An 18,863-nucleotide genomic window follows, 5' to 3' on the forward strand; every position below is an offset into this window, starting at 1 on the left:
GTTCAGAGGTTTTAGCCCTAGGCAAATTGTCTGTTCTCCTCAGCTGTTCTGTCTTCCCAAGGAGGCCAGGAATTGCTGGTGTTTCCCTGTTACTGCCCTCCTCAGTTCCCTCCCGATGCTTCTCAGTTGCCTAACTTCCATGCTCTGAGGCTGGCTCGGCACTCTCCATGGGGTGTTTTAATGCCTTTGCTGGCCAGAAGAGCCTGCACTCTGAGGGGGGAGGGGCCACGGCTTCCTGGAGCTCCTAGGGCTCCTGATAGGATTAACTTTCACTGGGTTGAACTGAGTATGCCCTGAGGCAGGGACCTTCCATGAGATGGAAGGATCCAGCCAGAGGGTTACAGGCTCCCCCAGTCTCTCTCTGTTTCCCTGCTGTCTTTGTTGGGTGCCCCCTCGACTGAGTCATGTTGTTTTCAGGAAGCGGCCTTCAGAATAGCCAGCCCTGAGGCTCTGAGTTTCCCTCTGCTGCCTCGGACTCAGCTCTCTGGGTTGGGGGGGATGGGTCCTGGGACCTTCCTTCTACCTACCCCTTAGGTCCGAGTGATCTCGGGTTCTGGCTTTTGGGGGGGGCATACCTTTTGATCTATGTCCAGGAGGAGGATTCCCAGGGTCTATGCTGTTGTTTGTTTTGAATTTCGGTGCCCTAGGAGCATATAGTTTGAGTTCGGTAGGGAAGGGTTTCCGGAGATCTGAACTAGCTTTATCTAAGCTGCCATCTTGAATGGAATCTGAGATAATATTGTTGAAAGGCACTTAGCACAGTATCTAGCACATAGTAGGTATAAGAACTTATTCTCTATCCTTCTATTTCACTCCTGTCAGCTATAGCAAATGTTTATATTGCAATAAAGGGGCTTGTTGGTGTTAAATATATATATCTGGGGTGGCTTTTTTCCCAATAGGGACAAGAGAATATCATAATTTACAACAACAACAATAACAATAATATTATGGAACATTTTAAAATTTGCAAAGTGCTTTTTTATATTATCCCAGTAGATCCTTGCAACAATTCTGTAACTTAAATTCTACGGGTATTATTATTCTCATTTTACAGATAAGAAATTGGGACTCAAAGAGAATAAATGATTTGTCCATGACTCACAACCTTGTCAGAGAAGACTTTAACCTAGTACCTTCTGATTTAAAATTCAGTACATTGTCCTTGATGGAGGTGAGCAGTGATAGAAGTGGGACCCCCATGTTCTGAAGTCTTGTATTCTTCACCAATTGGCACTAGTTAAGTATAAGTTGCAAAATCTCTATTGAAATAATCATTTAACTGTTGTATTTCATTTATCACTTATAATAGTCTTGCACTGTTCTGTTTTGTACTTTAGACAGTCTTGTTCTGTTGAATATTATTAATCATTTTTCCAGTCTGTATTTATGTCAGTTATACTGGCCTTATACTGTACTAGATCCTCCCTAAATTCCTCACCAAGATAAGGGCATTCCAGGGTGATAGTGAGGCTTCTCCTCTGGAAATTTCTGCTAGGAAAGCACCAGAAGGCCCAAGGGTTGTTAAGGGGAATTTGGGAAGGAAATTCTGAACCAGAGTTGATGGAATGAAGAGAACTAGGAAGTGCAGGGGAAGCCTCGGAATCCAGGGGGGTGAGGATTCTGAGAAAAGTAACTGCTATCAGGGAGTTGGGTTGGGACTCTGGAGAAGAAAGCATCTCCAAAACTCAGCTCCTTCCTTCTATTGACATCCAACTTGTTCCTGAGAGAGACCTGTCAGTTCCTGAAAATCTCTTTGATCCTGTAATCTGGTACTACATCTAAAGAAGTCTCAAGCAAGAATTTCAAGACAGTGACCTGAACTACTCAGTTTGCCTTGGGGGACTTTGACCTCATCAATTGAACTAGGTCATACCTGGCATATGACTCCATTATAATTTGCAACTTTCTCTGGAGATTATAATCTATGAGGGTTTAGCCTAGATTAGTTTTATATTAGACAAGGAAATTGAGACAGATAGGCAGATAGGATAGTCTCAGTTTTGTTGAGGACCAAAGTAACTTTGTGGAAAATCAGATGGAAGGACAAAGCTAGATTCAATTAGTAATAGGGAAACCCTTCAGCCTACATACCTTACCCTCTCTCAATCAACAATTTATATAATAAAACTCTGTTATCATTTAAGTGGAGTCATAGTGGTTAATCTGCTGGCCTTGGACAGAGAGAAGCTATTTAGCTCTCTCAGCCTGAGAAGATCATCCCTTCAGACTGAATTAAGTAAAATCCCAGTCACCCATTTAAATCACCTTTAACTGGGTGAACTAGTCAATAAATATGTAAACCATTATCCATTCCTTGGGCTACTCCATCAGCCCTGAGGCCATTCCACTGCTGGAGATTACTTCATCATCCCTTAGGCCAGTGATGGCAAACCTTTTAGGACTGAGTGCCCAAACTGCAACCTTCACAATGCATGTGAACCCTCACTTTACCCCAGACAGGGGGTGAGTCACATGAGAAATGTCCTCAGGTACCCATGGAGATGGGGAGGGAAACAGCCCCCTCCTACACACATGGCATAGGTTCACCAACATGGCCTTAGTTCATTAATTACCCTAAATCTCTTCTTTAAATAAAGACTTTCATATCTCTGGACAAGAGTTTTGTACTTTCCATTCTTGGGATAAGACCCTGCTATAAACTTTGTTGTGCTTTTCCCACAACATTCTCTTGCTGCACAGGAAATCATTGAGCCTTGGGTCTGTTGTGAAAATCAAAAGGAAAACCTCTAATAGTCTGATGACAAAGGGAATGTGTATAAACTCAATTAGATTTTATTACACGGCTTCTTTTGGACAGCAAAGCATCAATCGAAGGAAATTTTTATTCTAGTAGTTTTCTAATTTTTTTTTTTAGTCTTCAGACCCAATTATACTCATCAAAATTATTGAGGACCCCCCCCAAGAGTTTTTGTTTTTTATGTTCAGAAATTAAAACAACTTAGTATTATGAAAATAATTTTGCCCTCATAGACTCCCTGAAAGGGTACTGAGGACCTCCAAGAGTCAGTCACACTTTGAGGACTTTTAGGTTATTCTAATGGGCTACACTAACAAGGTACATACATGAGAATACAGAAAAAAACAAACTCAGTGACAACTATGGCTCCCAAGACATTTGTACAAACAGCATGTAGGTGACATATGGTTCAGAGAATTAATTGCAACCAAGAAATATCTGTTGAAACAAGATAAAAGGTTCAGGCTGTTTCTTCAGCTACATGTCTGTTACAGAATAGGATGACTAGAGACAGAACCCAAGTAATTTAGATTTGAATTTAGGGCAAAATCATGAAAGGAAAAAAAATGCCTTTACATTACTGATCGTTAACCAGGTGATCATCTCTAATCCTTTAGATAAGTAAATGCAATTATAATTTTTAGAAAAGGGTTAGACCCAGCCTTTACACTAACTTTGTATAAGATATCAATTATAACAATAACCATAGTATTAGAAAGGATATAGTTTGGTATATTAGAATATTATAACAACTAAATATGTTAAGAGCTTTTATTGGAGGAATAAAAAACTTCAGATATGTGTAGTTATCTATGGAAGGTGAAACCCATGCAGAAGGTTCATTGGGAGTGGAGAGTGTACAGTTGACCTGGTGAGATAATATGAAAATGACCTTGTCTTGTTCAGATATTATTTAATCCTTTAAAGATTTATGTCTCTATGGACTCCCCATAATATTGTGACCAAGAAAGTTTACTTTGACCTAAGTGGTGAGAGGAATGATCACTTGGTGTCCTCCTCTGGAGACTATAGTGTGACAAGTGCTCCAGCTAGCAAGCAAGTACAAAGTATCAGAGCTGGTAGCCTTCTTTTCTCCTTGTCCCTGACTCAAAGATGGTTCCCCCTTCCCATACCCTCATTCATCCTTGACTGGTTACTTGAGAGTTACAATCTTATGAAAGCTAGCTAATCTGATTGCAATTTACAAAATCAGTTATCCTAGTTATTCAAGCCGTTTTAACCCATCAACACAAGAACAGTTTCAATCCTATCTGCATATTCTGTAGCCTTTTAAGCAATCAACAAGGACTATTTCCATCCTTCCTATTGTAATGATAATTTTAGCTTTGTAACTTAAAATCTATTTAATTTGGTTGCCAGGGATGATTCCCAAATAATAAAATACCCAAGTCAGCTGGGAATTATGGAAATTTTAATTAATATAGAGAGAAGGAATTAAGGGGGAGAGAGAGAGAGAGAGAGAGAGAGAGAGAGAGAGAGAGAGAGAGAGAGAGAGAGAGAGAATTAATTTAAACTGCTCTGGCTCAGATTGAGCTAGGAAGTAGTTAAAGGCCTTGGCCAAAGTGACCTCCCTGAGCCTAAGGGAAAGGGAATTGGTCTTATCACTCACCACGAGAGGTCTCCAAGGAAGCTCCAGTCCTCCACTGAACTCAATCTCCTGAACTGAGTTCCGAAAAATCCCTGAACTGACTTTTAGCCTCCTTTTAAAGACAATTTTCTCTTATGTTACCTCTCCTAAATTTTACGTTTACCAATCACAGTAGATGCTTTTTCCAGGACCAACCATTTTTTAGTTCTCACCTTCTCTGCTCAGATTATATCTTTTGAGAACTTCACACTTCTTTGTAAAGCTTGCCTTTTGTGAGTTACTTGACCTTTTTGTGATTAATTTAACCTTTATAGGTACTTAACACCCTTCTGTATTAGATCTAAAAATAGCCTTAGCTTAAAGTTCTAGCTTCACTATAAGGTATGAGTTAAGTACCTCCATTGTTCAATCAGGAGTTTACAACTTTATCTTCCCCTGACATATGTCTAAGTATGGGTGGAGTAATGTAAAGTTCCCAAGACATTCCTGATTCTTGTTAGACCAAGTATCTCCATTGTTACAATAAGGATATAGCTAAATCAAATCTTCTAAAGTACAGTCTGAGTAGTTTTTAAGATACATACTATCTGAACTAGGGCTTAGGTTGGGAACATGAAACAACTTGTTTTGCTGGAAAGACTCCCTGACTCCATCTTAGTGATTCAATGAGAGGAATCCATCATCTTTCTGAGCTTCATCTCTCACAGTAGTTAAACTTATACTGAACTTTTAAGACTTTGTAGCAAATGTTCCAAACTCTTATTATCAAGCACCATTGCATGTTTCTTAACATCCTCTGTATCTTCTACTGTGATAATGACTTATGCTAATTAACTGTTAAAAATCTATAAAACACACTGTTGAACATCTAAAGGGGAGTCTTCACTACAGGCTGGATATGATGAGATCTCCAGCCTTAATTTACGACAATTAAAATTTAGATCCTCAACTCAGAATTATGGCCCAGAGATTTCTTTATTTCTATTAGTCATTAAATAGCTAATTTAAAAAATTAATTAGCCATAGCAAGAGAAAGATAGTCAACAAAGATAAGGAAACCACCAGCTGACTCAGATGAATGCATTAGAGGTCTTCCTAAAGCACTTCCTGGCTGCTTTGCCCTTAGATGATTAAGAAGTGATGTCAACAGCCCAAGTCAAACATGACTCAAAGATGGTCTCAAAATTTTTACCTTAAGTATTTTATTTCCCCAATTATATGTAATAACAGTTTACAACATACTGAACAGTTTACAACATTCTGAACTTAGGAGATCCAAATTTTCTTCCTCCCTCCGTTTCCTTCTCCATTTCCAGATATGGTAGGCAATTTGATTTTAGTTTTACATGTATTATCATGCAAAACATTCTTCCATCTTGGTCATTGTTGTAAGATAAAACTCATATAAAACCAACACCCCAAAATCAAAACATAAACTAAAGTGAAAAATAGAATGCTTTGATTTGCATTCCCACTCAAACAGTTCTTTCTCTGGAGGTGGGTAGAATTCTTTGTCATAAGTCCTTCAGAATTGTACTGTATCATTGTATTTCTGGGTACTCTGGACAAGAACAGAGTTTGGATCCCCTCATTTTTGGGGTAAGACCCTGCTACAAACTTTAGAGTGCTTTTCCCACAACAAAAGGAATCTGGTCTGGAGTTTAGGAGAGTGCTTTTCTTTTGAGAGAGAGGAGTAGCCGGCCCCATAGAAAGATCTTTTAACCAGTGTCTGTGGCTAGAATAAGATTTTCGTAGCCTGTCACTTGATGATTCTGATGTATGCTTTTATCATCTTTCTTCCATTGGGGCAGATTATCAGAAAGAACCCATGTCATAGAATCCGAAGACCTGGGTTCAAAATCTCAGCTTTGCTAATTTCTACCTCTTTTATTTGAAGCAAGTTACTTACAGTTTTCTGGACCTTAAGTTCTTTCTCTGTAAACTTATGCCATAGGATTTTACATGATTTCTAAGGTCTCTTCTAGCAGGCATTATGAAAGCAATTTTTTAAAAGATCTATTTTCTGTATGGATTTATTTTATCCAATATTTTATTTACCATTCTATGGGTGACAAAGAGAAAGGAAGTGGGGGGATAGGATATTCATACTTAGGGCCAGAAGGATTTGGAGAAATTGAAGCACCTTGAACTAACAGCAATGATAGGGAAAGATACAGAAAGGAATTTTATTTCCAGTAGCTCAAAGATGCTGGTTACCAACACTAATGGGGGGGGGGGGGGCGGGGTGTGGAGATGAAAACACCAGATGGGATTGAATCCAGCTGGTTTATCTGCTTTCCAAACATTCATCATGCATATGATTTGCAATAATCCTAATATACTATTTTGATCATGTATCAAACCTCTACTCAAAGAATTTCGGTTACCTAGCATTGCCTACCCAATAAAGTATAATCACACATTATCCAGCTACAAACCTGATTTAGCTTTACATTTTCTTCTCCATTTAAATTGTATTCTCCTTCCTCTGACCTCATTGTACTCTCTCCTTCTTGTTCTGTCCCCTGTGCCAAGAAAGGATTTCTGCTCTGTCCATCTGTCGAAGTGCTTTCCACTAAGGTGCTACTCACCTCATGAAGTCTAATTTTCGCTGATTTCCCACTCCTCCAAGCTGAAAATGAATCATCTCTAGTAAATATATTCCTCATAACACTTTGGACCTCTTCTTTGCATTTATTTTACTCTTCTGTTATGCATTTATTGGCCTATTTTCCCTGACTTCAGTAAAGATAGGGTTTGTGTTAGTGGTTCTTAACCTGTGGTCCACTGACTCCCAAAGTATCCAGCAATTTCAGGAGGTATGTAAACTTAGATGGGAAAAAAATGTGTATCTTTATTTTCACTAACTTTGGTTTCCTTTATGATCCTATGTATTTTATTTTATGAATTTAAAACCATTATTCTTAGAAGGGGTCCATGGACTTCACCAGATTGCCAAAGGGTTTAGTACTCAAAAAAGACCCTGGTCTGTGTTCTATACATCCTTGTATCTCCAGCATCTAGCAAAGTTCTTAATATTCAGTAAGTACACAGTAAATGTTTGTTAAATGTACAAGCAAATGAAGGTCTCCTTCCTGACCTGGGTCCTATTGCTTCACAAGGGTTATCTGTGTTTTCAAGAAGTCTGAGGGGAGGAGTTGAAAATCATATTTTGTTGAGCCTGAGAATGACAGATCATACTGGGTTCTACTTCTGAAACTTGCTCCGGCTTTTGTTGTAGGTCATCATTCCTCAAAGGCAGGAGACACTGGCTGGGACTGGGATGGGGACCAGAGAAGAGTCCCCTTGGGATCTGTGAATAAGAGGCTATGTTACCTAGAGGAAAGAAGAAAAATAAGATGATAATGATTTTATGAAGGAATTCCTATCTGTAAAGCTCTGGAGCTCAGTAATGAGTCTAAGTAAGATAGTATTGCACTGTCCTGAAAAAGGTAAGAGAATCTGGTTAATTAGATGAAGTGGTCTAGAACCAAGTATGACTTGGGGCTGAAATTTTGAGTAGGTCAAATATGTTCCTCCTCCACCCCTCTTATGAAGATGGATTTTAATGGTGCGAATTTCAAGCTAGGAAGTTGGAAGGTGGGTCCATAGTAAGTAGGGAAGGAAGGTACTTCTTTGAAGAGTTGGCAAAGTGTTGCAATGTCTTTCATCACAACATGCATATACCTTCTATTCCACCTAAGAGCATTGGACTGGAGTTCAGTCTTGCTTCTTTCTCTAAGTAGCTTTATGACCCTAGTCAAGTTTCTCTGGGCCCTGGTTTCCTCTGGTAAACTAAGATCTTAGACCATATTCTCTCAATGTTGGGTCACCTATGCCCTTTCTTCTCATTCTTTCTTAAAATTGGACATATATCCTAAGCCTGGATGCTCTCCCTTCAGTAACTTCCAAGCACTATTGTTCTTTGCCAAGGGGACAGAGGAAGGTGATCTATGAGGACAGATTAAAAAGCTGGAACCTCTCAGGGTCCCAGCCCAAGCAAGAAATACAGACAGAAAATGATGGGTTTGAGGAAGATTTAATTATAGCAGAAAACATAGACCCTAAAGTCTGATAGGACTTTAAAAAATCATTTGAGGGCAGCTAGTGGCTCACATGGATAGCCAGGCCAAGAGATAGGAGATCTTGGGTTCAAATATGACCTCAGACACTTCCTAGATGTGTGAACATGGGCAAATCACTTAACCCCAATTATCTAGTCCTTTCTGTTCTGTCTTGGAACCAATATTTAGTATTGATTCTAAGATAGAAAGTAAGGCTTTATTTTTTTTTAAGAAAAAAAATCATTTGGTCAAGTTCCATGATTCTATGACAGCAACACAACTACTGGTTCCCATTAGATGATGGAGGATTTTGTCCCTTATATAGCTTTTTTTTTTTTAAATTGGCCTTAGCTAATCATTAAATTAATCCACAAGTATTAAGTACCTACTCTGTGCCATACATTGTGCTAGAACCTGGGGAAGTAAAAAGAATGAAACAGTCTAATCTAAATGAGGTTAGATTCTATTGGGATAATCTATATATCTATCATATTATATATTTTCAGTCCTGTCCATAGTGTTCGTGACCCCTTTTGAAGTTTTCTTAATAAAGATACTGAAGTGGTTTGGCATTTCCTTCTCCAGCTCATTTACAGATAAAGAAACTGGGGCAAAGAGGGTTATATGAGTTCTCCAGGGTCAATACGTGGCTGCCCTCTTGTTATATATACATATCCGTGATAGATACATATATATTATACTCTGTAATATGTATATAATATAATATAAAGTTTAAAATCCATATCTATAGGCAGTCAGGACAACAAGGTGACCAAGGGGATAGCTTACCAGGGTAACCTGAGTTCAAATGTGACCCTGGACAAATCACTTAATCCTGTTGGAAAAGGCCAATCACTCCAACTTCTCTGCCAAGAAAACCCCGGATAGGGCTATGAAGAAGACAAGACCAAAATGAACAGCCTAACAACAAGGTGGCAGACTCTGCACTAACACCCACTAAGTGGTTAGATCCAAGGTAGAAAGAGGGAAAGAGCCCCGGGCGGGGAACAGGCTCCCGGCAGCGAAGGTCTTTTACAACTGAGGAAACCGAGGCCCCAAAGGGTGACAGGTCTGGATGGGCACAGCGGGGATGGGGTCTCTCCAGCAATGCGACAGATCCACGAAGAAGAGAAATCATGCTGGGACCTAGTCACACCCCTGGAGGATGCACCTGAATTTCCTTTCGGAGGACTCGCGTAGGCAACTCAAACCCTCACCAAATGACCTTGGAGAAGGCCCCCAGTTTTCCCAAGTGTAAAACGGGGCGGGCCCTCAGAATTTATAATCCTCCCCTTTCCGCCCACAGGAGGCCGAGCGCCTGACGGCGGGCCGAGGCCCGGGTCCAACGCTCCAGAGGACGACTCCGGGCCCGCCCTCGCTGAGGCCTCGGCAGCTCCGCCCCTCCCCGCCCTGCGCCCGAGCACAGGGACTGACCCTCGGCAGCTCCGGTAGTCACATGGTGCTGGGCTCTGCCAGGGAAGGAGGGAGGCACTGAGGGTCGGAACGGGGACTGGGGGAGGAAGGAGCGCTCCAGGGAGGCCGGGAGGTGGCAGGGAGGGGATGGGCTTGGCGGGGGTGAGGCTGGGCCTGCTGCTGGGCGGGGAAGCGGCGCCGGTTTCCCCGTACATGGATGGGAGGCGTGCATACAAGCATACGGACCGGGAGGTACGACCCTGCCGGGGCAGACTGAGGGGGGGAATGGAGGGACGAATGGGGGGGAATGGCGCCTGCAGAAGGCTGGGGTGAGGAGCCGCAGAGGGCGCATGCGCGGGAGGGGGAGGGGCAGGGACGGCAGAAAGCTTGTTTGGGTCGCCTCGCGGGGTAGCGTCTAGAGTACCGGAGGGCGGGGTGTGTGTTGGGGGTCCGGTCGCACTTGTGAGACTTGAGTATGCTTGAGTGCTGTCTGTATATATATACACATCTCTGTGCGCCTGTGCTGGGGCGGGGCGGCAGGATGTGTAGTTGCTCACGTACACCTGGAGGTGTGTGCCTGCCTCTGCGTGGGAGAGGTGTGCTTGACCGCGCGGGTCTGTGAGTGCTTCTGCGCCTCGGCCCTGCCTTTGTTCTCCACCCCCGCCCAGTGGTGGTGCGAGTGTGTGTGTGTAGGCAGGCCTGGCCCTTCTCGCCATCTAGGGAAATCGAGAAACTAGAGATGCAGGATAATGGCAGGTTAGGGATGGGAAAGGCCTTTCTGGGGATAAAGAGATCCCTGGATTGGTCCGTGGGTTGGGGTGGGTGGGTGGTGTCGAGGAACTGGCAGAGGGGGTGAACAGAACCACAGAATCCCAGAGGCTAGGAGGCCAGCCTCCACCTGACCTAGATTCGAGTCCACTTGAGGACCGCTGTGAGGAAGAACATACTGTCACCAGATCAGCCCATTCTATTTTGAGTCACTCATATTGTTGGGAGTTTTTTCCTTTACATCCATGTGAAATTAGCCTTCCTGCAACTTTTCAGCCCTTTATGGCTCTACTGGCCTTTTGAGCCTAACAGAATGAGTCTGAGTCTTAATAACCCATGGGCTACATATGATATAGAAATTTTAGATTTCTTTTGCGTGGCCTAAGAGGTCAGCAGATGCAGAAGAGACAAAACTGCAGGGAGGTAGATTTCATATGGATGTAAAAAACTCGCAACAATTTGAGTGATTCAAAAGTGGAGTGGAAGGTCCGTGTATATTTATATATTTTTATATACTTTTATATACTAAAAGACAGTTGAGGTATCCAATCACTCACTTCTTAACTCTTCTTCAGACTAAATATCGCTAGTCCTTCAACCAGGACTTGTGATAACATGATTCTGAAGCCTAGAACCATCCTACAAGGAAGAGCCCAACACAATTCTGTAGGTGTTCTCTGCCCAGGGGGAAATACATTACTTCCTTAGTTCTGGATACTGTGTACCTCCCTTGACACCACTTAAGATTGCTTTAGCTTGTTTTAGCTGTCATCTCAAATTGTAGATTCATATTGAAATGGAGTTCACTAAAACTCCCAAGTGCTTCCCCATCTTATACTTGTGAAATTATACTAACTTAAAAATGCTTATGAGGGAACTCACCTTTGCCCCCCAAAACTGGTTTCTCCCAGGCCCTTTCTAAGGAGGATGGGCCCCACCTTTGGTTAGAGGGAATCTTGTTCAGAGTGATATAGGTAAAGTCTTTGTTGTTTCAGGCATCCCTTCATTCTGGAAAGGATCGGAGATACCTCTCTCCAGGGAGAAGTAGGTTTATTCGGAAACGAGGCTGGAAAGAGAATCGCCTGTTCCTGCGTTCCCAGGGTAGGGTCTGGGCTTCTTCCCGATTCCTCTAGGTTTGATGAAGGTTACATAGGGTAGGGGATCACATTTCAGAGGAGGGCTACAATGGGACTGGATTTGCTCTTGTACCCAACTGCTCAGTCTGTGGGAGACAGCTAATTCTTTGTTTCTCTAGGTTGAAAAGGGAGAATGGGTAGGGGCAGGGAGGACAGTAGGGAAGGGTGAAGATACCTGAAGAAAGTGGCAAGGTAGGAAAGCTGGAGGAACCCTAGGAGGAAAACCTTGTTGAGAATCAGGAGGTCTCTGCCACTTGACTCTCTCTCCTCTACTGAAATGTTTCTTCTTATAGGGTCTCCAGGGGAGGAGCCATGTGGCAGTGGAGGGCAGCTTTCTGCTGGTGGGAGCAGAGTCCTTCGAAACACCACAGGTAAGTTTCTCTTTACTCAGACCTCTTATTCTTAAGCAGCTTCTTGCTATTCAGCCTTGCCCTGAAGATGAAGACTGCTTTCTTTACCCCAATTGGGTTGGGGAGGTAGTAGGAGAGGTAGGTTCCATAGGCCTAGGCCTCCCTGAGGGATAGCTTATTTCTTGCCCAGAATGGCTTCAAGGGTGCCTGGCTTTGCATGAGGATTATCACTCTGTGGGACACTAACAGGGATGGCTTTTTCCTTATGTTACTTAGAGGATCAGAGTGGACAGTGATTGCTGTCTGAGTTTAAACTCTATGGGAAAGCATTATAACTAGGGAGTGTTCAGGATAGACTTCATGGAAGAGGGGAGGCATTAAATGACAACCTTTTTTTGACTGGATCTGTAATTAGGTTGGTATAGAAAATTCCCTATATTAATATAGGTCAGCTCCTGCTTTATAGTCTTTGTGTTCTGACCAGAACACTGAAAAATGAAGTGCCTTGCCCAGAGTTCAACAACTATTATGTATCAGAGGCAGGAACTGAACTTAGTTTTTCCTCACTCTGAGGCTATCTTTCTATCCACAATATTCAGAGATAGATAGCACCCCAAGAGAGGTCTAACCTTTTCAGTTTATAGGTGAGGAAATGGGAATTCCATAGATTGTTTAAGACTTTACCTTGGATCATACAATAGCCTTTCTAAAATGACTGATTCTTTATCTCCAGCAGGGCAAGGACCTCTGCTGGAGCGTCGCTGCAGGAGACCCCTGGCTATGGGCCCATCCCGGGCTCGGCTCTTCCCTGGATCTTTTCAGGAGTCACTCCAAAGGTCGGGGAAGGATATTCGTAGGATTAAATTAGAAGGGGCTGTGGCAGGTAGTCCCGGGGGCCTTTTCCAGGGTGGTGCCTACCGCTGTGCTCGATGTGGGAGGCACTTCCCTGTATGGGCAGCCTTGCGGCATCATACTCGTCGCCGCCATGGCCGCCCTCCTCTGCCCTGCCCTGAGTGTGGGCGCCGATTTCACCATGCTCCTTTCTTGGCCTTACATCAACTGGCCCATTCAGCTGCCACAGCTGTATCTCCTGACACAAGCTTCTTTTGCCAAGTCTGTGGGCAGAGTTTCAAGAGTTGGGCAGCCCTTGCAATGCATGGCCAGGCTCATGCCTCATCTGCCCGAGCAGTTGCTTGCCCCAAGTGTGAGAAGCGCTTCAGCCGAGCCTCCCAGCTGCGGGCACATCTCAGAAAGAATCACCCACCTGCCCCACCACCTCGACGTTTCATCTGCAGTGGCTGTGGCCAGAGTTTTGCACAGTGGGCTGAGCTGGTTGCCCACAAGCAGATCCATGTGGCTGAAGCACAGGCATCAGAAAAAGCTCTTGCACCTCGGCCCCGGGGCCGCCCAGCACTTACAGCTGCCCAGCCGGGTGGTGATGCTGCTGACCGACCCTTCCAGTGTGCATGGTGTGGCAAATGTTTCCGTCACAAGCCCAACCTGATTGCTCACCGCCGAGTGCATACAGGTGAGCGACCCCACCAGTGTCCTGAGTGTGGGAAACGTTTCACTAATAAGCCCTACCTGACCTCTCACCGGCGTATCCATACTGGTGAGAAGCCTTATCCATGCACTGAATGTGGGCGTCGTTTCCGTCACAAACCCAATCTTTTATCTCATGGCAAGATTCACCGGCGCCCTCAGGGTTCTATGGAGGCCACCAGTAGCCATGGGAGTTTCCAGCTTCCATCTCAGCTGTTGGAGGCTCAGCAAGACCAAGCCACAGACTTCCAACAGGACCAGGCCATAGATCCTCAGCAGGACCAGGCCATGAACCTTCAGCAAGACCAAGCCCTGGACTCCCAGCAGGATCAGGCCATGAACCCTCAGCAAGATCAGGCCCTGGACTCAGAGCAAGACCATATCTTGGATCCCCAACAGGACCAGGGAATGAACCTTCTGCAAGACCGAGAAATGGATCCTGCTGCACCCTATGGCTATGATGAGTGTGGCCGAACTTTCCGGCACCGACGGTCTCTTCGAGCTCAGCAGCAACTACATCCTGGGGAACGTCCTTTCATCTGCAGTGAATGTGGAAAGAACTTCAGTAAGAAGACCCATTTGGTGGCCCACATCCGTATCCACTCAGGTGAGCGGCCCTATGCCTGCATGGAATGTGGACGCCGCTTCTCACAAGGAAGCCACTTGGCAGCCCACCGTCGTGACCATGCCCCAGAGCGACCCTTCATTTGCCCTGACTGTGGCAAGTCCTTTAGACACAAGCCCTACCTGGCTGCCCACCGCCGTATCCACACAGGCGAGAGGCCCTATGCCTGTCCTGATTGTGGCAAGGCCTTCAGTCAGAAATCCAACCTTGTGTCTCACCGGCGCATCCACACAGGTGAACGACCTTATGCTTGCCCTGATTGTGACAGGCGGTTCAGTCAGAAATCCAACCTCATCACACACCGCAGGAGCCATAGTCGAGAGGGGCCATTCATTTGTGCCACCTGTGGTGAAAGTTTCAGTCATGAGCAAAAGCTCCTGACCCATCAGAAAAAGCATGTGGCCTGAGCTTATGGGAGTGGAAGAGCAGAGAGGGGAGACACACTCTAGAGGTAGGCAAAGATAAGGGACAGAGGTTTCACGATGGAGAAGGGATCCAGCATATTAGTGATGATGATGGAGTAAGAGATAGAAAAAGCTCACAGGGAACTGCTTTTTACTAATTTTACAAAAGAATTTGGAATTATGCAAGACAAGTTATTAAATTATTCCTACCCTTTGAAAAAAAAAAAGAAAAAGCTCACAGGAAGGTGGTCAGGACCTTGGAAAGAGGACTGTGTCCTTGTCTTAACAGGCCTGTTAGAAGTTTCCAGGAGGATATACCTCAAACTTTTCTCACCTCACTGGAAGTTCTGCTTCTCTTCTTGCCTCCCGGAAAAGAAATATTTGAAAAGAAGCTACATAAACATCTGGAGAGAAAGAGGAAAACATCTGGCTACATATGCAAAGACCTCTAACATGTTAGCATCTGAATTTATTCAAGCATTTCCAAGGAAGGAAATGCCCTAATAGTTTCAGTTCTTGGCAGCACTTGATTTCTTCCATCCCTTCACCTTCATTCTCCTCACTCCACCCCCTCCATCCCAACCCTCAAACTACTACTTTCCTTTACAAGTATGTAGCCTTCTGTCTACCCACGACCATTTTTTTAGGTTTGTATTGTCTCAACATGGAGAGCTTTTTCTATGATCCCTCTCTATTTTCATTTCCCATATTGAGACTGTCTCAATCCCTGAAGTAGATAGCCCTTTTCCTTTAGTTCTTCTAGCTCTCACTACTGTACTGGAGAAGAGGAGAGGCACTGGCTTTCTGATAATTAATCAGAGTCAAGTGGAAAGACCCTGGGGAATAGTCCAGGTAAGGAATAGGCATGGGAGTGATCTTAAGAGTCTCAGTGGAACAGACCTTAGAGTTCATCTAGTTCTCACTTAATGCAGGAATCTCTTGCCTCATCTCTTAACAAACCAGACTCTGCTTGGATACTTTCAGTGATGGGGATTGTGAAACCTTTGTAACTTCAAAGTTACAACTTGTTAGTTTTGTTAATGAAAATCTAGTTGTTAGAAATTTCTTTCTTACATTTTGTGAAAGTATGCTTTCTGGTCCACTCTACCCATTGGTTCTAGTTCTCTATTTTGGAGCCAAGCCATATGTAGTAGGCCTATTTCCCTCAAATTCCAATAAATAAACTGATTTCCACCTATGGCTGAAATGTGTTCTCTCCCTATGCTGAGTTTCAAAGGCGATAGGGCTAAGATGGCTGTTTTCCATGGGAAATATGGGCAGAGGTAGAAACCCAGACAATAAAATAAGCATCAGTGGGTCTCATAGTGAGGGTGAAGGAGAATGGACTATTAAGTCAAGTCCCCAATTGAATGATTTCTTGAGTGCCTGAGATTTGGCAGTTTCTTCTAGCTAGAAGTCTCCTCAAGAGAGTACAGTGACACTAACCCTGGAGGTGGTCATAAGTTTCTAGAGGAGCAAACTGCCATCACTCTGGGTGCTATAGCAAGCAAATAGAACTAGGATGGGAACCTAGGTCTCCAGAGAGCTTTGTCTTATTCCTTTGCTATGAGTCTTCCCATTGGTTAAACTAGAGAAGACAGCTATCTTTAATACTGACTTTATCATTATCTTAGGAATAAGGATGTAGAGCTGAAAGACATAATAAATTAGTTGTTATTTAGTCCAATTCTGTAATTTTACACATAAGACAAAGGCCTACGGGCTTAATTAAAATAACATAAGTGACTGTCAACAGCCCAATGCAGATCCTCTAAATTCAGCCACTACCAGCATCATCAGTGTGATTACAATATTATAGTCTGTGGACTTTGGTTAGACTTAGATTTTGCTCTCTAGAAGCCTATGCCCTAGATATAACTAGTCGGGAAGGTGGTTCTAGGGTAATATCAAGTGCCCCACACTTAGTTGGTAGTGGTAGGCTAATTCTACTTAGGTGTCAATTCATATTACATGACAATATCATACATTTATATGTAAATGAGATCAGGTAGAGAGGACCTCTTTAAATGTTTCTTCCTGCCTTCCAAGGGACATTTAACTTCCACTATTATAAGTCATACTGCTTTATGTTTAGTTCTGTACAGATCTCAGATTTGTAAACTTTGAGAATATTAAAACTGGAAGAAGGGATCTTAAGTACTATAATATTTGATACTGTGGCTTCCCTGTATCATCATACTTGATACACTCTTCTTTGGCTTGTTGTATTTTATTCATTTTGTCTCTGACCAATTCTTGGTCCCTTTCTTTGGCTCATCTTCCTATCCCTAAATCATATGTCTCAAGACACTTCACTGTCTTCTCTGACCTTTCTTTTGACAATATTTTGTGGTCTCATGGCTTCCGTATCATCTTTATGCAGATAATTCCCACATCTTTTCTGGTGAAACTGAGTAACTCTTCCCTATTAATATCCCATCCCGCCTATTTATATCCTTTTCTCTCCCATTTAATGCGAGATACTCTTCCTTAGAGCTCCAGTGCCCCCTGTGAACCTCTATTTGTACGTTCTGTTATATCAAAATCCACCTGTCCAAAACTGAGCTCATCCTATAATATACAAAACCTGCTTTTCTCAAACCCTCCATTTTTGCTGTAACCACTATCCTTTCAGTTAGTGATATACAAAACTTCTCCCTCCTCAACCCTTCCTATATCTAGTAATGAGAATTCTACCTACACAATGTCCCTCATTGTAGTTTAAGGCCTCGTCTCTCTTTGACTAGGCAATTGAGATAATCTTCTAACTCCTAACTGCTTCTAAGCTATCCCTTCCCTGCTGCTTGAACAGTTTTCAGTGCACTGCTTGGTTGATGTCACTTTCCAAAAATCATCAGTGGTTCCCTATAGCTTACCAAGGAAAGTATAAACTCTTGATTCTGGCATTCCAGGTATTCCATAATCTGCCTCCACCCAACTTTTCTAGCATTATATTTCCCTTAACATTCTTTTTTTGAGCTAAGGAAGATTTTGCTTTTCCCTATTTTCATCTTACCTTTACCCTTCTCTGTTGCTCATGTTTTCCATTTTTGGAATCAACCTTCCACTTCCCTTCCCATCCCCAGATCTATCTGTTGCGTAGACCCTCCTTTTCTTCAACACCCAATCAGGTTTCATCTCTATAAAACCTACCTTAACCTTCCTCTCCTACCACCCTCTTGGTACATGTAACCTTTCCCTCCACTTTTTTCTGGACTTCAATTGTTTTCCCTTTCCCTGTCATTGGTATTTCTGTACCTGTCTGTTCCCCTGTTAGATTGTATGCTCCTTAAGAGCAGGGTCTGTGTTGTGTCTATGTACTCCTAAAGCCTAGACTAGTTCACATAGGAGGTGCTTAATAAATGTCTGTTCATTGAATTCACGAGTCCAACCCCTTCACTTTGCAAATGAGGATGCTAAGGTTCAGAATGGTGAGGAGCCTTGGCCAGGGCTACACAGCTGGTTTGTGGCAGAGCCTGGACTAGGACCCAGGTTAGGGCTAGTTCTGCTTTCTCCACATTACCACTTATCTACTAGATTGTGAAGTCCTGAAGGGCAGAGACTGTGACTGATAACTCTGTATCCCCCTCAGCAAGGAAAATATAATAAATGTGTTGGATAAACAAATGAAGTGACTCTGAGTTAAAACGGAATATTTCTTTCTAGGAGTGGTATTGACAATTCAGTTCTGTACTATTAAGGTTTACAAACACTTTCTACAACCTTTTGAGGTAGGTAGTCAGAATTTTTCTTATTTTGTAAAAGAGAGCATAGGCTTAATGAAGTGACATGCCCATGGTATACACAGCTGGTAGTGGTAGAAATGTGACTTAGGGGGCAGCGAGGTAGCACAGTGGATATATGCAGATCTAGAGTCAGTAGGACTTTGTTTCAAATCTGGCCTCATACGTCCTAGCTGTGTGACCCTGGGCAAGTCACATAACTCCTATTGTCTAGTTCTTGACAGTCTTCTGTCTTAGAACTGATACTAAGGGGCTGCTAGGTGGCTCAGTGGATAGAAAGCCAGGCCTGGGCCTGAGATGTCCCAGGTTCAAATGTGACCTCAACTGTGTGACCTTGGGCAAGTCACTTAACTCCAATTACCTGCCCTTCTGCCATGAAACTGATAATCAATTCTGAAATAGAAGATATGGGTTTAAAAAAAAAAAAGTTACTTCATACCCCAGTTCT

At 43.2% G+C, this 18,863-nt stretch overlaps 1 protein-coding gene across 4 annotated transcripts; it reads left to right on the top strand.

Moving 5' to 3' along the window:
* Nucleotides 1-9,756: 9,756 nt before the first annotated feature.
* On the top strand, nucleotides 9,757-18,299 carry REPIN1 (replication initiator 1). 4 transcript variants are annotated; one of them, XM_056799877.1, is made up of 4 exons: nucleotides 9,757-9,882; nucleotides 11,611-11,716; nucleotides 12,045-12,122; nucleotides 12,835-18,299. In XM_056799877.1, exon 4 carries the CDS (start codon nucleotides 12,882-12,884, stop codon nucleotides 14,673-14,675), a length of 1,794 nt encoding a protein of 597 aa, XP_056655855.1. In that variant the 5' UTR covers nucleotides 9,757-9,882; nucleotides 11,611-11,716; nucleotides 12,045-12,122; nucleotides 12,835-12,881; the 3' UTR covers nucleotides 14,676-18,299. The 4 variants fall into 4 exon arrangements, with proteins under 4 accessions (XP_056655855.1, XP_007504642.1, XP_007504643.1 ...); XM_007504580.3 differs by having other exon boundaries at nucleotides 9,822-10,099; XM_007504581.3 differs by having other exon boundaries at nucleotides 9,839-10,099; nucleotides 12,838-18,299.
* The last annotated feature ends 564 nt before the right edge of the window (nucleotides 18,300-18,863 follow it).

The sequence above is a fragment of the Monodelphis domestica genome, chromosome 5 (assembly GCF_027887165.1).
Source record: "Monodelphis domestica isolate mMonDom1 chromosome 5, mMonDom1.pri, whole genome shotgun sequence".
NCBI classification, from domain to species: Eukaryota; Metazoa; Chordata; class Mammalia; order Didelphimorphia; family Didelphidae; genus Monodelphis; species Monodelphis domestica.

What these genes read in the sequence shown, in the direction of transcription:
- REPIN1 (XM_007504580.3), top strand. Translation starts at nt 9,995, where the DNA reads ATGGGCTTGGCGGGGGTGAGGCTGGGCCTGCTGCTGGGCGGGGAAGCG. An exon ending in ACAAGCATACGGACCGGGAG is followed by an intron (nt 10,100 to 11,610) that starts GTACGACCCTGC and finishes TTGTTGTTTCAG; the next exon opens with GCATCCCTTCATTCTGGAAA. An exon ending in CCTGTTCCTGCGTTCCCAGG is followed by an intron (nt 11,717 to 12,044) that starts GTAGGGTCTGGG and finishes TTCTTCTTATAG; the next exon opens with GGTCTCCAGGGGAGGAGCCA.